Below are 18,086 nucleotides of genomic sequence, written 5' to 3'. Positions count from 1 at the left end.
TCGCTCGATTCCAAAATAGAACAAACCGAACCGCGCCACTTTAACGTTTTTGTTTTGCCAAAATTTGACCATCCTTCCAAGATCCTTTCGGAAACTGATAAGAACTTAAAATTTCTTTAGTAGCCTAACTTTGAATTGTAATAATGCATTAGAACCAAAAACTGGCCAAGAAGTGAAAATTAATTTTTTATTTTTTTGTTTTTATTTTTATTTTGTTTATGTTATTTTTGTGATCAAAATGATTTATTTTCCATTGCAAAGTTTAACATATTATAGCTGTTATTAAACGGCCGTAAGCGTGTAGTCTAGTTCAATGCATCCAAGTACGGCTTCATCTGCCGTACCAATAGCAGTCACGAATTCAGTGACAGTGTGGTAGTCCCCCTGCAACGAAGTAATTTAACATCAACATATCACTCATAAGTAAAAACAATATAGTATCGTATCAATATTCAATATTCATCAAACATCCTTACGTTAACTCCACCGTCGATAGCAAGCCATTTTTCGTCAAAGTTGATAACAGCGTTGGGAGAGCTGTAGGAACCAGCCTTAATGGGACACTCACACGGTAGCTCGGGTGGAAAGAGCGGGCATACCACATTAGGGAAGTTTTGGATTGCGAAGCACAAAGGCACTGTGCTGTGTTTTCCAAAATATTAAATAATTCGTGGACGCAAAAGAAAACAATGGCCGCATTAATATTTGCCCCATTCTTCCCATTCAATATTGTAATAAATTATTATGAAATAAGTTTACCAGGTTCCAGAAAGGCCATCTAGACAAGGGACTTCGAAATTGTCAGCAACACGGGTAGTAACTTTGCGAATATTCAAATCGTCCGGTGAATCGATAGAACTGGTGAACTAACGGCATTGTCATGACAACACATTTATTCTGGGAATCTTTTAAAAAATAAATGAAATCTAGACAAATTTGACTTACCGACAAGCTAGCAAGCATATCACCAGGAACGGGCACTGGATCGGTATTGATCGTTCCGGAGAATGTCACAACGGAGCCGGCGCCACCTTATTAATGTTCAAATTTTAAAATTATTTTTTAAAAAATCTATGATTCTAGAAAAATTGGATGCGACATTTAGTATTACGGCAAGTTAATTGCTTGAAATCATACCACAATCAGCAACATTGGTGATCCGGATGTTCTTTGCCGAAACGGCTGCCACTAGGAGAGCTGCAACAATAACAAATTTCATTTTCTACTCGAATTGTTTTCAATATAAGACTTTGAAACAACAAACGATGTGATCGTGAATTCAAATGAAAAATGGTTTCCCTTTTATACTGTCGAACTGGCCTATTTTGTTGCCGGGTTGGCCACGTTATTGTTGATTCATAATTGTCATTGAAACTAAGCGGCTTTATCACGCGTTCACCGCACTTCGACCAATGAGAGCTCAACAAGATAAAATAATGTGGGTGGTACAAAATATGTTGGGAAATTTCCACAGACACTTTGTTTTGCCTTGCAGTTTGAACAAACATAGCCTATTTAACTAAGTTTGCCACCGATAATTGTCGTTTAGTCAAGAAAAACAAAGAAAGATATAAAATTAATAGCCATATTACTAGTTTACACTTGTGTAAACGCTTAAAAAACTTAAATGTAAACGAGTTGTTGGGCCGTGTGGTTTCATTCCGAATCATGATAATTTTACACGCTTTGTTTTGTTGGGTTTTTTTTTTCAAATCTATTTACAGAATTAGCTGTCATGAAAGATTATAATTTTACTCCTAGATGGCGTTGAGTGTATCGTCGATGGTAATTTTTCGAAAATGTCTTTACGCTTCTTAATTAATTGCCTGCGCATATCCGAATGTACTATACGGCCTTGTTTTATCTGAAAAAACATTTAAAAATAACCAACCAGTTAATCAACATACAAGCCATGGGACATTTGAAAATGATTCAATTAGACGAAGGGCACATTTAGTTAGATTCAAGCAAATCCTTGAGGTTCTTTGTCAGACAACATGTGCAAGACAAACAGGTTTGATTCCTGCACAGGTTTTTGATCTAATCAGAGGTCTGGACAACAAAACAGAAAATCGCCAAACAATTCGAAGTTCAATCACGCACGAGGCACTAATTCGAGTCGAGCACCTCTTATCTGCTATCGTCGAGACGATATTGCCTCAGCCAAAAGGACAGGAAAAAAACCCAATGACTTTATTTACCAAAATGAAAATGGTTACAAAATCTACATTAGTCCGCGTGACTCGTTAGTAACAAGACGACAAACTTTTTGTTTTGATAGCTTTAATCAATAACCTAACCAAACTCTTATTTACACGTACCGGTATACATACTGCTGACTAATAATTTCAGATAAAAGCGCACCAAGTGCGCAGCAGTGGTGAGCTCATCAAATCATTCTACATACTTTGTGATGCCAAATTTATATAATGCCATTCAAAATGAAAGATAAAAAGATAGATACGAGTGGTGCTCGGGTACGCAGTTTATAGATCTCTAAAAACAGAGTTAAACATTGGTCGTGTTGCGCAGAAGACCGATCGCTTGCGTGTGTGTTGATGGGAAAACGTCAAACTCTTTGCTGCTGTATATTATATATAGACTGTATGGCCGCCACCGCGAACCACGATATTCCAGCGAATATGCCCAAGCCAGCATACAGCCATCGACACCGTTGCTACATAGTACAGCTCTTCCATAACACATTACAGCGCCTTTTCTTCTTTTCCGGTCGTTTTTTTTTTTTTTTTTTTTTTTTTTTGCGGTCTTGCCCTATCAAAAAGTCGTCGTCGTCATATCGACATGGAAAACGAGAAATATAAAAGAAAGATGTAAGCGTAACGACCACAAGATTGGTTGGCTCTTCTTATAATATCGTTTTTAACTTATTTTTTTTTTTCCTTTTTCTCATTGCGGAGAGTGTTATACAGAGACAACCGAAAAAAGATGGATGGGAAAAATTCTCTCCCCCGAAAAAAAAGGAAGAACGGGGGAGACAACAACAACACAAAAAAATATAAGAGTTTCAGATGCAGTTTTGTTATATGTGAGGGTTCTTTTTTTTATATTTATACGTCACTGTAAATATACACACACACACACGATGCGTGCGTGATCCTCATTACTACGACGACGACTAACAATGAAAAACTCTCGGCACGGAATCCGTCCCGGCCAAACGGTCACATTTGAGGCTACTTCCGACGCCAGTCTATTATACTAAAAAGCAAAACAGCACAGCAGCCTACACACACTGGAGGGGGGAACTGCTCAAAATCTGTTCAATTCCGTCTCGCTTGTTTACCGCCATAGCCAGCACATTTGTTGTTGTTTTTTTACGACGAGATATCTACATGCAGGCAACGATCAAATCCATCCGAAAATCTCATTTCCGCTTGGGACTTTTTTTTTGTTGTTGTTGTCTCTTTTATTTGGGATTGTCCCGCGCGGACCTTGTCCACTATAGTGTACTTTCCCTAGATGGCACCTTCTGATTGATCAGCAGAGCAATCGGCGGCGCGGCAGGTAGTCATTCATCAAAAGCCGCCGTCTAGCGACTAGGAGAGAAAAAAGCAAAAAAAAATATAAGAGACGAGACCTGCCAATTAGAGAGTCAACAACAACGATCGTCGCCCTGAAATTTTGAAACGGTTCGACCTTGGCGCGCTATTTTGGTAAGTAGCCGCAAAAAAAAGGAAAATTTAAATCAAACGCGCCAGCAACTTATAGTACCTTGTATTCTACACAGGAGGAGTCGCTGCGATGATGAGAGATCTAAATAATATATCTAAGGATATCCTTATGCGGATGTTATACTATCAAAGACAGCGACGAAAATGACGTGACCGTGACGCGACCCCTATTCCCGCTACACATACAAGAGATCATGCAATATAACGTACCACTACATACCGGGCAGTCTGGCACCATCATTTCCCCATTTCCCAGTCAGGCCATCAAGAACGAGGGCATCAAAAAATGGCGCAAAATATTTTATTTTGTTGTTTTTTTTTCAACCAAATTTCCCCCCTTTTTTTTATTCAGAGAGAAAACCCGCCAATGTCAAACAGGAAAATGAACTCGTGGAGAAACGTGAACGCATAATATCCTGCCGTGAGGGGCGGGGGAACGGTGTCTCACATGTGTCAAAAGCCACTTGAGAATAACATGGGCAAAAAGGGACTGACAAATGGAAGCCTTATACGCCGAGCTGTGTAGTATAGTAAGTAGAGACTCGAAAAAAAATAGACATGTATGCAGAGTGCTGCTATATGGATGAATAACAAGTATGACAGCGGCATATAAAGACGTCCTACAAAGTCTGGGGGTCCAATACGCGAGGCACACAAAACTATCCGCTTTGCTGCTGTGTGTGTGTCCGTTATATACTTTGGGGGAGGGGGGGATAGTATACATAAAGCTGAGAAACTTTTCTTTCTTTTTTTATTTTTCGGTCTTGGCACCGTGTTACACAGACAGTGATTAGACACGACACGGATAGGCATCGTTAAATTGGATCTGCTGCCATCAGTCAGGCGTAATGCACGCCAACCCATTTCTTAGACTTTTTTGATTCCCCTCAGCATCGCCTGGCAGAGGAGGAGGAGGATCACGCAGGGCACACGGGGTCCAGGAGTGTTACGACGCACGAATCAAGCGCGCGTTTTATTTTCACCATTCAAAGTGCAGCTAGCACGGCAGTAGATATATAAGAGAGCGCGGCGCACATAACAAAAGAGTTGGGGCAAAAAAACATGAAGTAAGATTACGATAGATGTGCATACAGTATATTCGGTAGAGCCATAAAGTGTGTGTATTAGATCTTTGAAGGAATGTCATAACAGCCAAATGGATATTTTATTGTGCCTGCTGTAAAAAGAAGCAGTAGTCACCACTTGGCATTGGCTTAGACTATACGTCGGTATATATAGCCGTTAACTTTTGGTTGAGGGGAGGGGAAGGAAAAAGACTATAATAGTGTATATAGAGATGCACTTGGACTGCGTAAAAGGTTTTCCCTTGCTGGATTCACTTTAACCGGCACAAATGGCAAGTTCACAAAAAACTATCCAGCAAAAGGCGTCGTCCTTTTTTTTATTTTTATTTTTTCCTCCCGAAAGTTGATGATGGACTAACGGGCGTTTGAAGAAAAAAGGTACAGACAACATTCGTGAACAATATTTTTCGCTTTGCATGTATACATGCCGGTGTATATAGCTAATACTCTCAAAATAGTCGGGCGAGTTAACGGGATTCTCAAATCAAAACCCAAAACGAATAACATTGGGAAATCGGAAAATTGTTTGATTTTTGTTTGTTTTGTTTTTTTCTTCGAGGAAATGACGAACCGCTAGACGTAATGGCTTTAGCTCTAGATACGCTAGCACCTGCATCTCTGCTGGCCCATAAGAGATTTATAATCAAGACTGATCTGAAGCCGTTGTCATCATCATCATACCGGCATATCCAATGGAAAATGAGGCAACACGGCAACAGCAGCAACATCTCAGACACAGTCGATGATGATGATGATGATCTCCGCTCTCTATATATCTATAGCGTGTAATCATCATATACCGTCCTATAGCTAGCAGAAGAATATCTGTAAGAAGAGAGAGTTTAAAATAAAAAATAAAAAGCTACTGGCGGGCGATGGTTGTTATAAGTTGCTATCGACAATTCGACAAGCCAAAGCCAAACATCACCAGATGTCTAGTAATATACATAGGGCTTGTAGCCTATACGTATATATACAGCATATAAATCTCTGACTGGCTTCTTCACAGCAGCCAGCGCGTACCATATAATTGAATGGTATCACGCAGAACACAAGCAGAAGCTCGAGATATTCTTACAACACCAGCACACCCAAAATGAAAAAAATAAAATAAGAAAAAAGTAGACACAGCGCTATGAGCTATCCAATCACATATTCAAATGCAAGAAAGGCCATCTTTTTTTCCCCAAAAAAAGAATAAAAAGGAAAAAGAATGTTAGGGTGATGCTGCAATGTCTATAATCACGACGATGATCGGAGCGCGCTCGAGCTAATTGCGCGCGCGCGTAAAAGAAGTAGCCGCGCTTCTGTTGCAGCAGCAGCCCAGGTGATGATGTGGGCCTTCGAAAAAAAAAACTATCCCTTCGTATACACGCCTCCGAGGTCGAAACATTCCTAAAGAGAATAGACCAGCAGCTAAAAACGCCAGTTATTAAAAAAAAAAGTCGGGAAAACGGAAACCATTTTCACCGCAGTCCAAAGTTATGTAGAAATCATTTGAACAATTTTTTTAATTATTTTTAATGCGTATATCCGCTGTAAAAATTCACACAATGACATAATGAATAAAAATCCAGCCATATGCCTAATACACACATGACTATAGGCCGTGTATTATTACAGCGACTAGATTTATAATATTTTTTTTCCTTTTGTGGGTTATTGGCATGTAACGGGCGCTAGATCGTAAAAACAACCCGAAAATAATAACGATGGTTCATCACTCGGTTGACGCTATCGGGGATTGTGTCGGACTCTTTTGCTGGGCCTTAATCATTTTTTGGTATTCTTTTTCCCCTGTTTCGTGATGGAGGAAATGCCATGGTGCTGCGCATAAGCGCTTACCATCTGTTGCGCTCTTTTACATGTCTACTTGTGTTTTCGACTGTACATACTAGACACAATTCCATGATGCCATCACTTTTGGTACACACAGTGTGTCAACTCCCGTCGTCTATCTCTCTAACCTTCTCTCTTGCTGCTGCCGATGCAGTATAGCTATAGTAGCTAGTAGCTTGCTTTTCTTTTCTTTCCATCATCGTCATCATCATCATCATCATCACCGGGAGAGCGCAATTGCAGTTATTACACACACGCGGCCATATAGCGCTGCGGCGACGGCGGGAGCGGGCGGCATCACGCTCGACAGAGCACTCGATATGTAAATTGCCCGCAATTGAGCCACCATAATCACACGGTATAGAACGGAGCATGGCACTCATTCACACACGAAGAAATACCCGGATAAAAAAATAGTCAAAAAATACGAAAATAAAAGAAAAAGAAAAATAACAAAACGAAATTAGAAAAACGACAAAAATAACGACACACACACACACAGAGACGCGCAATCAAGGAAAGGAAGAAAAGGTTATTACACTATATAATATGCGCATTTTAATAATATGAGTATAAAAGGAGTTGATTTCGAACTCGCTGTTATAGGCCGGGTACATATATTATATTATAATATGTAACCGGATTATTCCACACTCCCACCAAGCTGCGGGGCGCTCACAAAGTGATGATCTGATGGTGCGGTGTGGTTTCTTTTATTTTTTTATTTTTCCTGACTGATGGAAAAATGAAATTCCCTCCCACTTTTTTTCTTTTTTTTGCGTTTCATGAGACAATTAACGATGAAGAGCCGTTCATTGCTCTCGTTTGCTGTTGTGATGTTGTATAGAAAAGGCCCAATCACCTGAATTGCTCCGGTTTGTGTGTGTGAAATGGTATTTTTTATTCCTTTTTTTTGTCCGATGGATGAGGAGAAATCGTCAAAGCCTTTTTTTGATCCAATAGAACAGCCGAGACAATCATCAAGGGGGCCGATATCGGAAAGCCGCACTGGGAAAATCACTGCCGGACTCTCCCACATTGATAACGTAATCAGCGTTCTGTGTACACGTAGGAGAACTCGATGATTGATTCCCATTGCGCACGATGATGGAGAGAAATAAAAAGAAATAAAAAAAATCTAACTGAAAATCGAGACGCGTTATTGCGTTTATGCATCGCATCTATATAGACATACACACGGCGGTGTATATAGTCTCTAATGGCTTTATTACATGGAAGTGAGAGCCCATGCGAATCCAGAAACAGCTGTCGTGTGTGTGTGCTGAGTACGTATTCTATCTGCTGCCGGCCAATGGGGCTTATTTGATTCAACCGCTTTGATTGTTTGATGTATAATTCATTCCGTTGAATTGAATGCTCACTGCCGGCCATCGCGGCAGAGAGAGAGGGATTGTCCGGATTATATGATTACATGATTCGATTGGCAACGGTTTCGAATCGTATATGTATACGTTCCAGGAAAGAAAAGATAAAACTCTCAAATTCTATTTAAGCTCCTTTTTCAAGTGATGTTTTCTTTTCCGCTTTTATTATACGTCAAATAAATTCGCTCGATTATCGGCTGATGGGTAAAGTACGTCGACCTATTATCTAGATGTTGGGGGGATGATTGCTACATTGAGCACAGTCGAAGAAAAAGGAGGACACGTGCTGCTTATATTTAGTTATATAACATTATGGGTCGAACGTCGTCCCCCCACCCCCTTTAAGTATGTCCATTAGTTGCGAGCGAGCGGCGCGGGGGGAATTATTCGATGGCATCAAAGTGGCCCGTCGTCGATGAACACTCGATAAAAAAAAAGCTGTTGAAAGAGACACACAAAACAGCAGACAGAGATGTAATCAATGAAATCCATCAGACTGATGCTCGTCAACAGGAAAGAAGAGACTCTGGGTTGAATGGGCGGTATAGGTATAGACATCCCTTTTTTGGGGTGGCTGTTGCTGTCGCGCTGTTGTTTGCGGCTTGGAGATTAACATTCAGCAATAGAATAACAGTTGGTTCTCGTTCAGGGCGTTCAAGTTTCTGCCGGATCAAAACTCTCCTCCCTTTTTTCTCCCTGTTGTGTCTTATAGCTACAGTGGGTGGGTTGGGCTCCGGCGGATCATGGCGGTTTTTTGTGTGGCGTCCACCCCGAATGGAAAAAGAAAAAAAAAGAAAAAGACAGTCACGTCTCAATAGCCCCTATATACATTTTATATTAGATTGAGTCGATGACAAAAGACTCCCATAATATAACAACAGGAGCGGACATATACGTAGACACAAGAATGGGAAAAGAAAAAACAACAACATAAGACAGACGGTTGTGAGGTACTGTTGGGAGCAGCCCTGAAGAGCGTGGCAACGGTTTGCGGTCGATCAAACTGTTGCCTATCTGTTTTTCTTTTTCTTTTTTTTTTTTCAGCGTATATATGTATATAGTCCTTTATCTCACACTCTATCCTCCTTTGCTTTGAAACTGCTCTTTGGTTACAGCTTATGGGTCTGATAGATGTGTGTGTGTATATTACGTGGAATCTATCCGCCTGGCTGTATACTGTAAATACAGTGTCTTGCTTATATTATTCTCCTTTTTTATTTTCGAGACGTTTTTACAGTCGAGGGAAATCGGAAACCGCTCATCATCAACGTCATTAATGACAGACAATGGTCATATCCCCCCCCCCCCCGTGTGTACATATTTTTTTGTTCTCTTGGCCGTCACCCCACCCGCCACCCCACCGCTTCGCTCTTAAACAACCGCCTGCCTTTCAACGCTCTCAGTTCGGCAACATGAAGCAATTGATTGGGAAATGAAAAACCAAAACACACGACTTGGAGTTCGACGAACCGCGAGAGCTCATTCTTTCTCATTATATTATAAAGAGAGAGAGAGAGAGAGAGAGAGAGAGAAGAGAGACACACAATTCTCGCGGTTCTTCTCTCTGCTGGCGTCTTTTATTTCCATGTGCGGCATCAGCGTGATGGGTTTTGAGCTGCTGCCTTTGGATGATTATACGACGCGGACCATGGGAATAAATAAACGAATAATGGCGTTCTCCTCCATATAAAATTAAAAAAACACGCCCGCACACACCTGTCAACCAATTGTCAGAGTTTGAAAAAAGAGCGGGGCCACGCAAAAATAACATTATTATAGATTGGCCAACAAAAATTCAATTAATAAAGACGACGATTTGTTTGATTGGTGGTGATGATGATGGCATTCTATATTTATTTTATTTTTTGCTATTTTTTTTTTATTTGATTATTTTTCACGTTTTTATTTCATATATTATTCGCTCCGGAAAGAGAGAGGAAGTTGGCGTTAATGCATGGCTGCGCAAGCGCTCAATTTACTTCTAACAGCAACTGGAAATAAGGTTAAACTTTCACATGTCAAAGCGGGACAGGATTTGATGGGCAAACGGCCGGGCGTGATTGTTTTCCATCATTGCTGCTCCTTTTTTTTGTGTTATATTCGTCCCCATATAAATAATACGTAATAGTCAAATGTGCACTATACCCCCCGTCCTGTTTTATGACGTTGGTGACGGAGAGGTACACAGAGGAGCCCGGTCATCCGTCGGTGCGGGACGCGACATACTTCCGGCTCCGATTATCATTAGACTGTCTCTTTTCTTTTATATGATCGTTGTATGATTTTTGTATAAGACTTTAAATCAAAAGGAGGGCAGACAGCCAACTTTTTTGTTTGATACCAGTATATAATGTTGGAAGGCAGCATTAGATTTTGTGTTATACTATCTATATATGTAGAGATGCGGACGACGACGTCGCGTAACAATGTTTGATGACGTCCTATACATTTCTGTTTTCCTCCTCCCCCACCATACATTACATAACAAATGAAGGTAGCATAAATTATTATTCAGTGTTCCATTGTTGTTTCTTTTTTATTTAGTTGACGACGATTGTCATAGAGGATTATTGATAGACATCTCGTTTCCTTTTGTCATCCCGTTTCCTCTTATCCTTTTTTTTTAAATTTATTATTCGATTAAGATTTAAGTGGACGCGGAAATTTTAAACTCAAAATGGCGCGGGCCGAAAAACACAAAAGATTGAAAAAAAGTAGTAAAACTAGTAGTATAAAAAATATGTTTGATAGACGACGTAGGTAGTCCTGACGAGTGTGTGTGTGTATATAATAATCATATCGTAGATCGCTGATGGACACACAGGAGCAGCAGCGCATACTGGGTGTATTTATTTCCCTCCTTTTTTTATTTATTATTAATTTCTTTTTTTATTTTTTATCCATCATTCTTTTTTCTCCTTTTGTTTGTTTCGTAATGATTTTTCAGCTCGTCACCTCGCGGTTATATCTGACTAATATACCTGGCGCGGTGCAACACACACCCAAACTCGTATACATAAATAGCTTAAAGGGCCCTCCGTTTTTTCTTTTTTTCTTTTGAAATTTCAACCTTCCATCTTTTGTGTTGATATTCATTTCTCGAACGATTCTTTTATATTTATACACACGCGTTTGCTTTGTTCCCCAACCCCCTTTTATTTTTGTTGGACACTTTGGAATCCCATCGCCGATGGAGCCCTTCTGTCTTCTTCTCTATAATTTGTGCGACCAGATTCGCATTGATTAGAGCCGCTCCATGTGTGTGTGTGTCTGCTGTGTTTGGCTGGAGGTTTTATTTTGATTTCTCATGTTATTTCCCACCTCTCTCTCTCTCACTATGTGGCCGAGCGCGTTTTCGGATCGTTGGCTTTCGTAATGTATGCAAATTGTTATTTGATGGCCTTGTTTTGTTTCGGGCTGCCAGCGGATAGCACCAGCAGCATCGCGCCGTCCCGACTGTAACACACGTACAATGCGCATTCACCGCGCTCAGCCCCCATGATGGACGTGTTGCGCCGCTAGCACACACACACATATCACCGGTGGTGGTGGTGGTGGTTGTGTAAAGCTATATAATATCTCTCTCGTTCCGTCGTTGTTATTGTGTGTCATAACCTTGAAAAACGATCGAAACTGATTTATTTCCTCTCTCTCTCTCTCCAATGGTGGATAATATTGAGGTCTCCATTATCTGAGAAACAGAATCGACGGGGTGCAGAATTATTGATTAGACTTTTGCGGTATCATTACGCTATATACGCATTGTGTGTACCTTTCATTTTTTTTGGGGTTATAGTGATGGCCATTTTGAAACGATCAATCGGATCAAATTATTGCGATCGAAATCAACGTCGAAACGATTGCAGCTCAATTACAAATAACGATCGTGTTTTATTGTCTGAAAGATTCGAATGAAATTTAAATTTAGATGAATTTCCCGGGGTTTTTGAATAAGGGTATTAGAAGAGCGATAATCATCTATAGCTGAGGGAGACGTGCATTTATTAATTAAGGATCGGTCGAGACATGTGTATAAAGAGAGGGGGTCGGCAAACATCGCCGGAGACACACGGCAGTAGACAACCCCAAACATATTATAATAGCTTTTCCAAAAATGGGGACCTCGTAAATAACTTTGTGTGAAAGCCCCTCATTTCCTGCGCGCTCTTTTTGATGGCTCTTCAAAATGACATTTTGAACAAGTCTTAAAGAGCGATGACAATTTCCTCGTTGATGTGAAAAAAGAGGACCCCTTGTAAAAAAAAATAAAATAAAAAAATTTATTATCATTAAGAAATGTAAATAATAATTTAAAAAATAAAAACGAACCCAACCATCAAAAAAAAGATAAGCATTTCCATTCAGCAGCAGGTCACCGAGCCGAGTCATAAAAATTCGAGCTCGATATCAAAGATGAAGAAGAAGAAGAAGAAGACTAGATGGTTATGATATTTTCACGTCTCAGCGCAGCTTTTATACTGGGATTTATAATTTTGTATTTTTTTTTACGGCGCTAAATTGGTCCGCTCTCTCATCCTTCTCGGTAGCTTAATTGCCTCATTGTTCAGTAGCGAATTGGTGTTGTTGTCGGCCCTCCTTTCTCTCTCCTATGCGATGAGTGCAGCAGCAAGGACGACATGGCGCCTCTATTTTTTTTTTTCCATTTCATTTCTTTTTTGTTTTCTCTCTTAACGAGTGCACACACGGATTCAATTTCATTGATTATATTTATATAACATACATAGACGCACACACAGCCCAAACCGCGCTGGCATTCCGCGTCGGCCGCAACGAAATATAACAGCGGGAAACGCGTATAACATAACAACAACAACAGGATAGCTCGGCAGAGGAGAGCCGTTGATGGCACAAATGAGCAACTAATGAATTGCTGCGGTTCTTTTTCCCCCTTCAACAGAATAGGACGCACATTTAAAAAAAAACGTAATGGGGAAAATCGTGAAATTCGTGGAAGAATTTCAATCGCCGCGCAAAAATAAAATTAAAAGGATATAAGAAATGAGAGAAGGATATTGAATGGCTTATGGCCATTTTGAATTTTGCCGCGCATTAAATATAGCGCTCCATTTTCCGATCGTTTCGGGCGAGGCATCAATTATAATCCGCGCTAAATCACATTTGGTGATTTTCTGCTGGTCGAAATGTGTATATGTTACGTGTACACCATACCGTGAATCGATATTCGATTTCCGAGTCGTGTACTTTATACGGCGTCCGGTTGCCCTCCTTGCTTGATGTGTGTGGATAAAAATATACTCACTCTGGATTGTACTTTGGCCGTTTCTGTAATATCCTAGCCCGGTCTTTTTTTGGAATGCGCAAGTCTTCAAATAGCCGCGCAAACGACCAGTTTTGTATTTTTATTTTGTTTCAATTCTGCTGATGGTAAACGGAGAAGAAGAATGGGGTGGCCGAAAACGGAGAGGTTATCACGAGAAACGGGTGGTGGACTGGTGGGTGGGTGGGTTATGTGTGCTGCAACATAGTTGCTGCTGTTATAAGATCCGCGGAGGAGTGACTGATGATGGCGCGCTATTTCATTTGATTTTTCCTTAATTTTTTTGTTTTGTCTTGGAATGGGGAAATCTATTAATAGCAGCCCCACCCGGGAACAGTTATAATGTATAGCGATCTCTGATTACGTCCATCTTTCTTCTTATTTTAGTTCGTTTTTTAATTTTATTTTCTGTACACACACATTTCCTTGTAAGCGGTTATATGTATATAATAGTTCCCTCGTTTTTTTATAGTCAAGGTTGGGCTTGGCTTATATTCTGTCCAGGGTCTCTCTTGTAACAGGAGAAGAGTGCCAAGTCAAAGTCCCTCTCTCTCTCTCGAGTAAGAGAGAGCCATCATCATATTGTCTTTTGACACTGCCACTTGTAAACTAGATGAGATATTTATAGCTTCCTAATGGTCGCTCCATGTGTTTTGCATATATAGTCTCTCGAAAAGGATTTCAAATTTTTGCGCAATATGTAACCAGCAGCTCCGTTGGCATTTCCCCTCCGCCGATGGCCTTTTTTTTTCTTTTATTCCCCCCCAACCGACAAGTTCGAATGGCCGATTACATTACGGAAGGTGGGCAACGCACAAAGTACACTGGATTTGATGAAGGTTTTATTATAAATATAAGCGCCGCTGCTGGAAAAAAAAGGAAGCGAAACAAAACACGGACCGACTGCTGCTGATGGCCGGCCAAAAAAAAAGAAATCAAATAAAAAAGAGACACACACGATTTGCTGGTGGAGAATAAGAGTAGGCGGAGACCAAACTGTTTCGTCTATACCCGCACCGTCGTTGTCTATAGAAAACGGGAGAGAATAAGAGAAGGAAGCGAAATTAGCTATACGTGAATTTATACGTGTGTGTGTGTCTCTTACATTTAAACGCCTCCGGTGATGTTATATGGCCGGGCAAAACATATCATTCAAAAAAAGAAATAGAAGAATAAGAATATTATAACCACCTTTATTTCAATCCTCCCACCGTCACCACCACCACCACCACATTTGAACAAAAAAGAAGATGGCGAGGGACCCCTCAGAGCAAGAGCTCTCCTATATGGCAGCCCCCTAAGACCCCGCTGGGTGTTACTTGTGTGTGTGGGAGCTCCAGCTCAATTCCGTTCTGTGTGTGTGTGTGTGCACTGTGCCTGTCTGTTGGATGCGCGGCCGATGCCACCGTATTAGTTTACTGCCGAACGCCGGCCCGACCGGTCACACGTGTGTGTCGTCGTTGTTGCATTATTATTCCATTTTTTAAAAATTTGATTTGATTTTGATTTTTCAAATTTTCTGGTGGCGCTGAATTAAAAAAACACGAAAAAAATAGACCCGACGGGTGTTTTGCCAACAGCGACGGCGCAAGATCAAACGTCCATCCGTCGAAACGTTTCGATAACAAACCGCCGTGTGGGAGGAGTGTGCCGTGTGTGTAGGAGGAGGAGGCCTGCCTTGTGTGTGTGTGTGTGTGTGTGCGCGATCAGTGGTAGCAGCAGCAGCAGCAGCAAACCCCCGCTGTTATTTAGACGTCCATCAGTTTCCGCTCGACGCCTCGACCCTGCGGACGAGAAAAACAAAAAATCCCGTCGCCTTTCGTTTTGTGTTTTGGTTTTTTTGGCGATCGAGTTGAACTTTGATCGTGAGCGATAATTGACACCATCGTGTGGAGTCCATCCTTCTTCTTGCTGTTAGACTCGGTGGTGTACAGTTGTGAGTGCCGTTTTCGATCGTTTTCGTGTGGGCGGGCGATTTGAAACACAATTTCAAAAAAGGATTCCGAGAAACAGCAAAAGTGTCAGGTGCGGATCGTGATCGGGATGGAATCGGCAACTAAAATGAAAAGCGCCTCAGTCGTCAGGTCACCGTCGACGTCGCCCACCGATTTGTCGCTGTGCAGCTCCAAACGCAAAGCCATTTCGCACCAGTCGTCCAGCCATCACCACCATCACCACAACAACAACAACAACAACAACAGCAAACGATTCCGGTTGTCGGAAGCGGCCGAGTCGGCCGCTGCTGCCGAGGCCGAACACCAACAACAACAGCTACAACAACAGAGAGGCCGATCTTTGAGTAAATCGACGGCACTGCCGGCCACTTCGTCTGGGGCCAGTTCGCCCAGCAGGGCCGGCAGCCTGGATCACCAGCAGCAGCAGCAGAACGCTGCGGCGGCTAAAATGCTGGGCATGCCCGACCAGAACACGGCGTCCATGTTGGCGGCCATGGCGTTCGTGACGCGAGCGCGATCGAGTTTCATGATCGGCGACATTCTCAACTCGTCGAGATGGACGGACCAGCCTCCGCAGTCGCAGCAGCACGGCCAACACCAGCACCACCACCACCCGCTGTTGGGCGCCTACCACCACCACCAGGGCGGGTCCCATCCGGCGGCGACGGCGGCGGCCCTGATGGCCGCCTCGGCCGCCGCCCATCATCACGTCCCGCAACACCTCAATCAACTGCCTCACGGCCTGCACGGCCTCCACCATCACCACCACCTGCTGCAGCATCCGTCGGTGATGGAGGCCGTTCACCAGCACCACCACCACCAGAGCGGAGGAGGCGGACACAATAAGAATCTCCTGCGCCAGCCGAGAGACGGGCACAGCAGCAAGTCGGACGAGGAGGAAGACGACGGTGACTCGGAGGTCGACGTCGAATCCAACGCCAGTTACAACAGCCGTCAAACCAACAGTCGTGAGTTTTTTGTGTCTAAATTCTCTTTTTCCTTTATTTTCATGGGCGTTTTTTATTATTTTAAATTTGTGAAATGGCCGACCGGGATGGCCCTGGCGGTGATTGGCCGGGCTCTCAGCACACACCTCTATCATTAGCTAGAAATACAAATACAACCGTGAGCTGAGCTGCTGAGCTCAGCTCAGCAGCAGTTGTGTAGAGATAGTACTTGATTGAAATCATCATGGAGCTAGTCACGCAACTCGCCAATCACTCGTCTGACACTTTCAATCAAACATTTTTTGTTTGGGCTTATTTTTTTTCTGTGTATGCTTATGCAGTAGATTTGAGATTTATTTTGTTTATTATACATACACACACCAAGCGATGGATTCTTTTGGGTATTCAGAAAAGCGTCGGCTTTAGGGAAATTTTTCTGTGCGTCTTATTTATATGCCCGAAGCTCAAAAATTGTTGTGTTGCCAGTGGCCTAATCAAATCGATGAATTCGTAATGGGGCTATAGATATGCATAGATTGAATGGCGGCTAGTATAATCATCATCGTTTTTCTGTTAAGGGTTCTCCATATATATAAACCAGGGGGGAGATTTACGATCTTAACGATCGACTCGGACTTTTAGCTGACAGCTTCGGATAGTCGGATAGTCTTCAGAAGCCGCTTGGGGTCTCTGCGTTCTCGTCTCTTTTCCATTATAACTCTTATCTTCGTGATTGAATAAAAGGCAAGATAGATTTGCCCAGTGGCAGAGGTTTTTTATAGGTGTTGCGTGCTGGTTTTCCAATCCAATCAGCGGGCTCGCCAATCAACCCCATTGTTATACTTTGGCAGATACTATAACAGACAGAGGCTGTGGGGGATATAATGAAACGAGCGGCGATCCCATTTTCACGGTGAATCGTGAATGAATTGGCGGAGCCGATGAAATGGCCAATCCCAATCAAATCCGTCCAGGGTTGAATGGAAACGGTGGACAGAGTGAATCGAATAAACCAGTTTTTGATGAAGGTGGTAGTCTGGTAGATCTCGTCTGGATAGAGACCAGGAGGGATTTGTCGACTGTAATAACAAAAGAGGCGGACGAATTAGTTTGACATTGAGCAATCGTTTGTTGGGCTGTGTGTGTGTGTGTTGTCTTTTTCCTGTGTGTGCGGGATATCTGTCCGCTGATATCTTTTTTTTTTCGCTGCTCTGCCTAGGCCGGAAGTTGTTTTTGTTTCATGCCGGATTGGAAAAAAAGAGCCGAGGAGAACCGCACACACACACAAACGCAGACAAATCAAAATCAAAAGAAGAGAACGGACCTATCCGGTCACGCACAGTCCTCCCCTCTTCTTCTTCTTCTTCTTTGCTTCTTCTTCCTTCCTTCCATATAATCCAGCCATCCATTTCCATCAAAAAAACAACTGCATCATGCGATCAAAGTTGAAGGGCTTTATATATATATCTACTCTTCTTTAGTTGGCTGGGCTTGTTACACACACAACATGGAGAGACCTCCGTGATGTTGTGATGCAATTGATATGTCTATTTTTTGTACTTATCCAGAGGGCACTCTGGTCGCAATCACGACTTCAATAGCCCCTGTATTGGGCTATGTATATTGCTTTGTACCGTATGCACTGGGGTCCAATTGAATTATCCTCCTCCCTCTTATTATTTGGTGTATCGTTTTTTTAAAAAAATTCAAACGCTCCCGCCATATTACTCTTATTAGGTAGATTGGACATGTGTTATGTTATGTATGCAGTCAGAGGACGCCAAATCGTTGATTATTGCACATGAAATTGACTTGAGGAAAAAGAGAGAGGAAAATCGGAATGGATAATGAAGAGCGCACGCGATCGCCGGTTTCCCCTCGCGA

The 18,086-nt window shown here is 42.1% G+C and overlaps 2 protein-coding genes across 3 annotated transcripts in view; one reads left to right on the top strand and one right to left on the bottom strand.

Annotated features, from left to right (window-relative positions):
- Window positions 1-224: 224 nt before the first annotated feature.
- Window positions 225-1,300, bottom strand: LOC124197589 (ganglioside GM2 activator-like). Its single transcript, XM_046593104.1, has 5 exons — window positions 1,138-1,300; window positions 946-1,031; window positions 760-866; window positions 477-642; window positions 225-384 (listed from the first exon to the last, which is right to left on the bottom strand). The coding sequence occupies exons 1-5, from the start codon at window positions 1,217-1,219 to the stop codon at window positions 283-285; spliced, it is 543 nt and encodes a 180-aa protein (XP_046449060.1). The 5' UTR covers window positions 1,220-1,300; the 3' UTR covers window positions 225-282.
- A 13,391-nt stretch (window positions 1,301-14,691) lies between these two features.
- The window catches only part of LOC124196654 (homeobox protein B-H1-like), a 96,014-nt gene continuing 92,619 nt past the window's right edge, over window positions 14,692-18,086 (top strand). Inside the window, exon 1 of one of the 2 annotated variants that reach the window (XM_046591811.1) lies at window positions 14,692-16,223. In XM_046591811.1, the coding sequence (XP_046447767.1) occupies window positions 15,344-16,223 (880 nt within the window). In that variant the 5' untranslated portion in view covers window positions 14,692-15,343. The remainder of the gene's footprint in view (window positions 16,224-18,086) is intronic. The other variant, XM_046591809.1, reaches the window with a different exon arrangement.

The sequence above is a fragment of the Daphnia pulex genome, chromosome 7 (assembly GCF_021134715.1).
Source record: "Daphnia pulex isolate KAP4 chromosome 7, ASM2113471v1".
Lineage (NCBI taxonomy): Eukaryota > Metazoa > Arthropoda > Branchiopoda > Diplostraca > Daphniidae > Daphnia > Daphnia pulex.
This window is presented reverse-complemented; position numbering and strand designations above follow the sequence as displayed.

Coding starts and splice junctions, on each gene's coding strand:
- LOC124197589 (XM_046593104.1), bottom strand. CDS start 1,219: ATGAAATTTGTTATTGTTGCAGCTCTCCTAGTGGCAGCCGTTTCGGCA. Junction 1,032..1,137: donor CACCAATGTTGCTGATTGTG/GTATGATTTCAA, acceptor AACATTAATAAG/GTGGCGCCGGCTCCGTTGTG. Junction 867..945: donor ATATGCTTGCTAGCTTGTCG/GTAAGTCAAATT, acceptor CAATGCCGTTAG/TTCACCAGTTCTATCGATTC.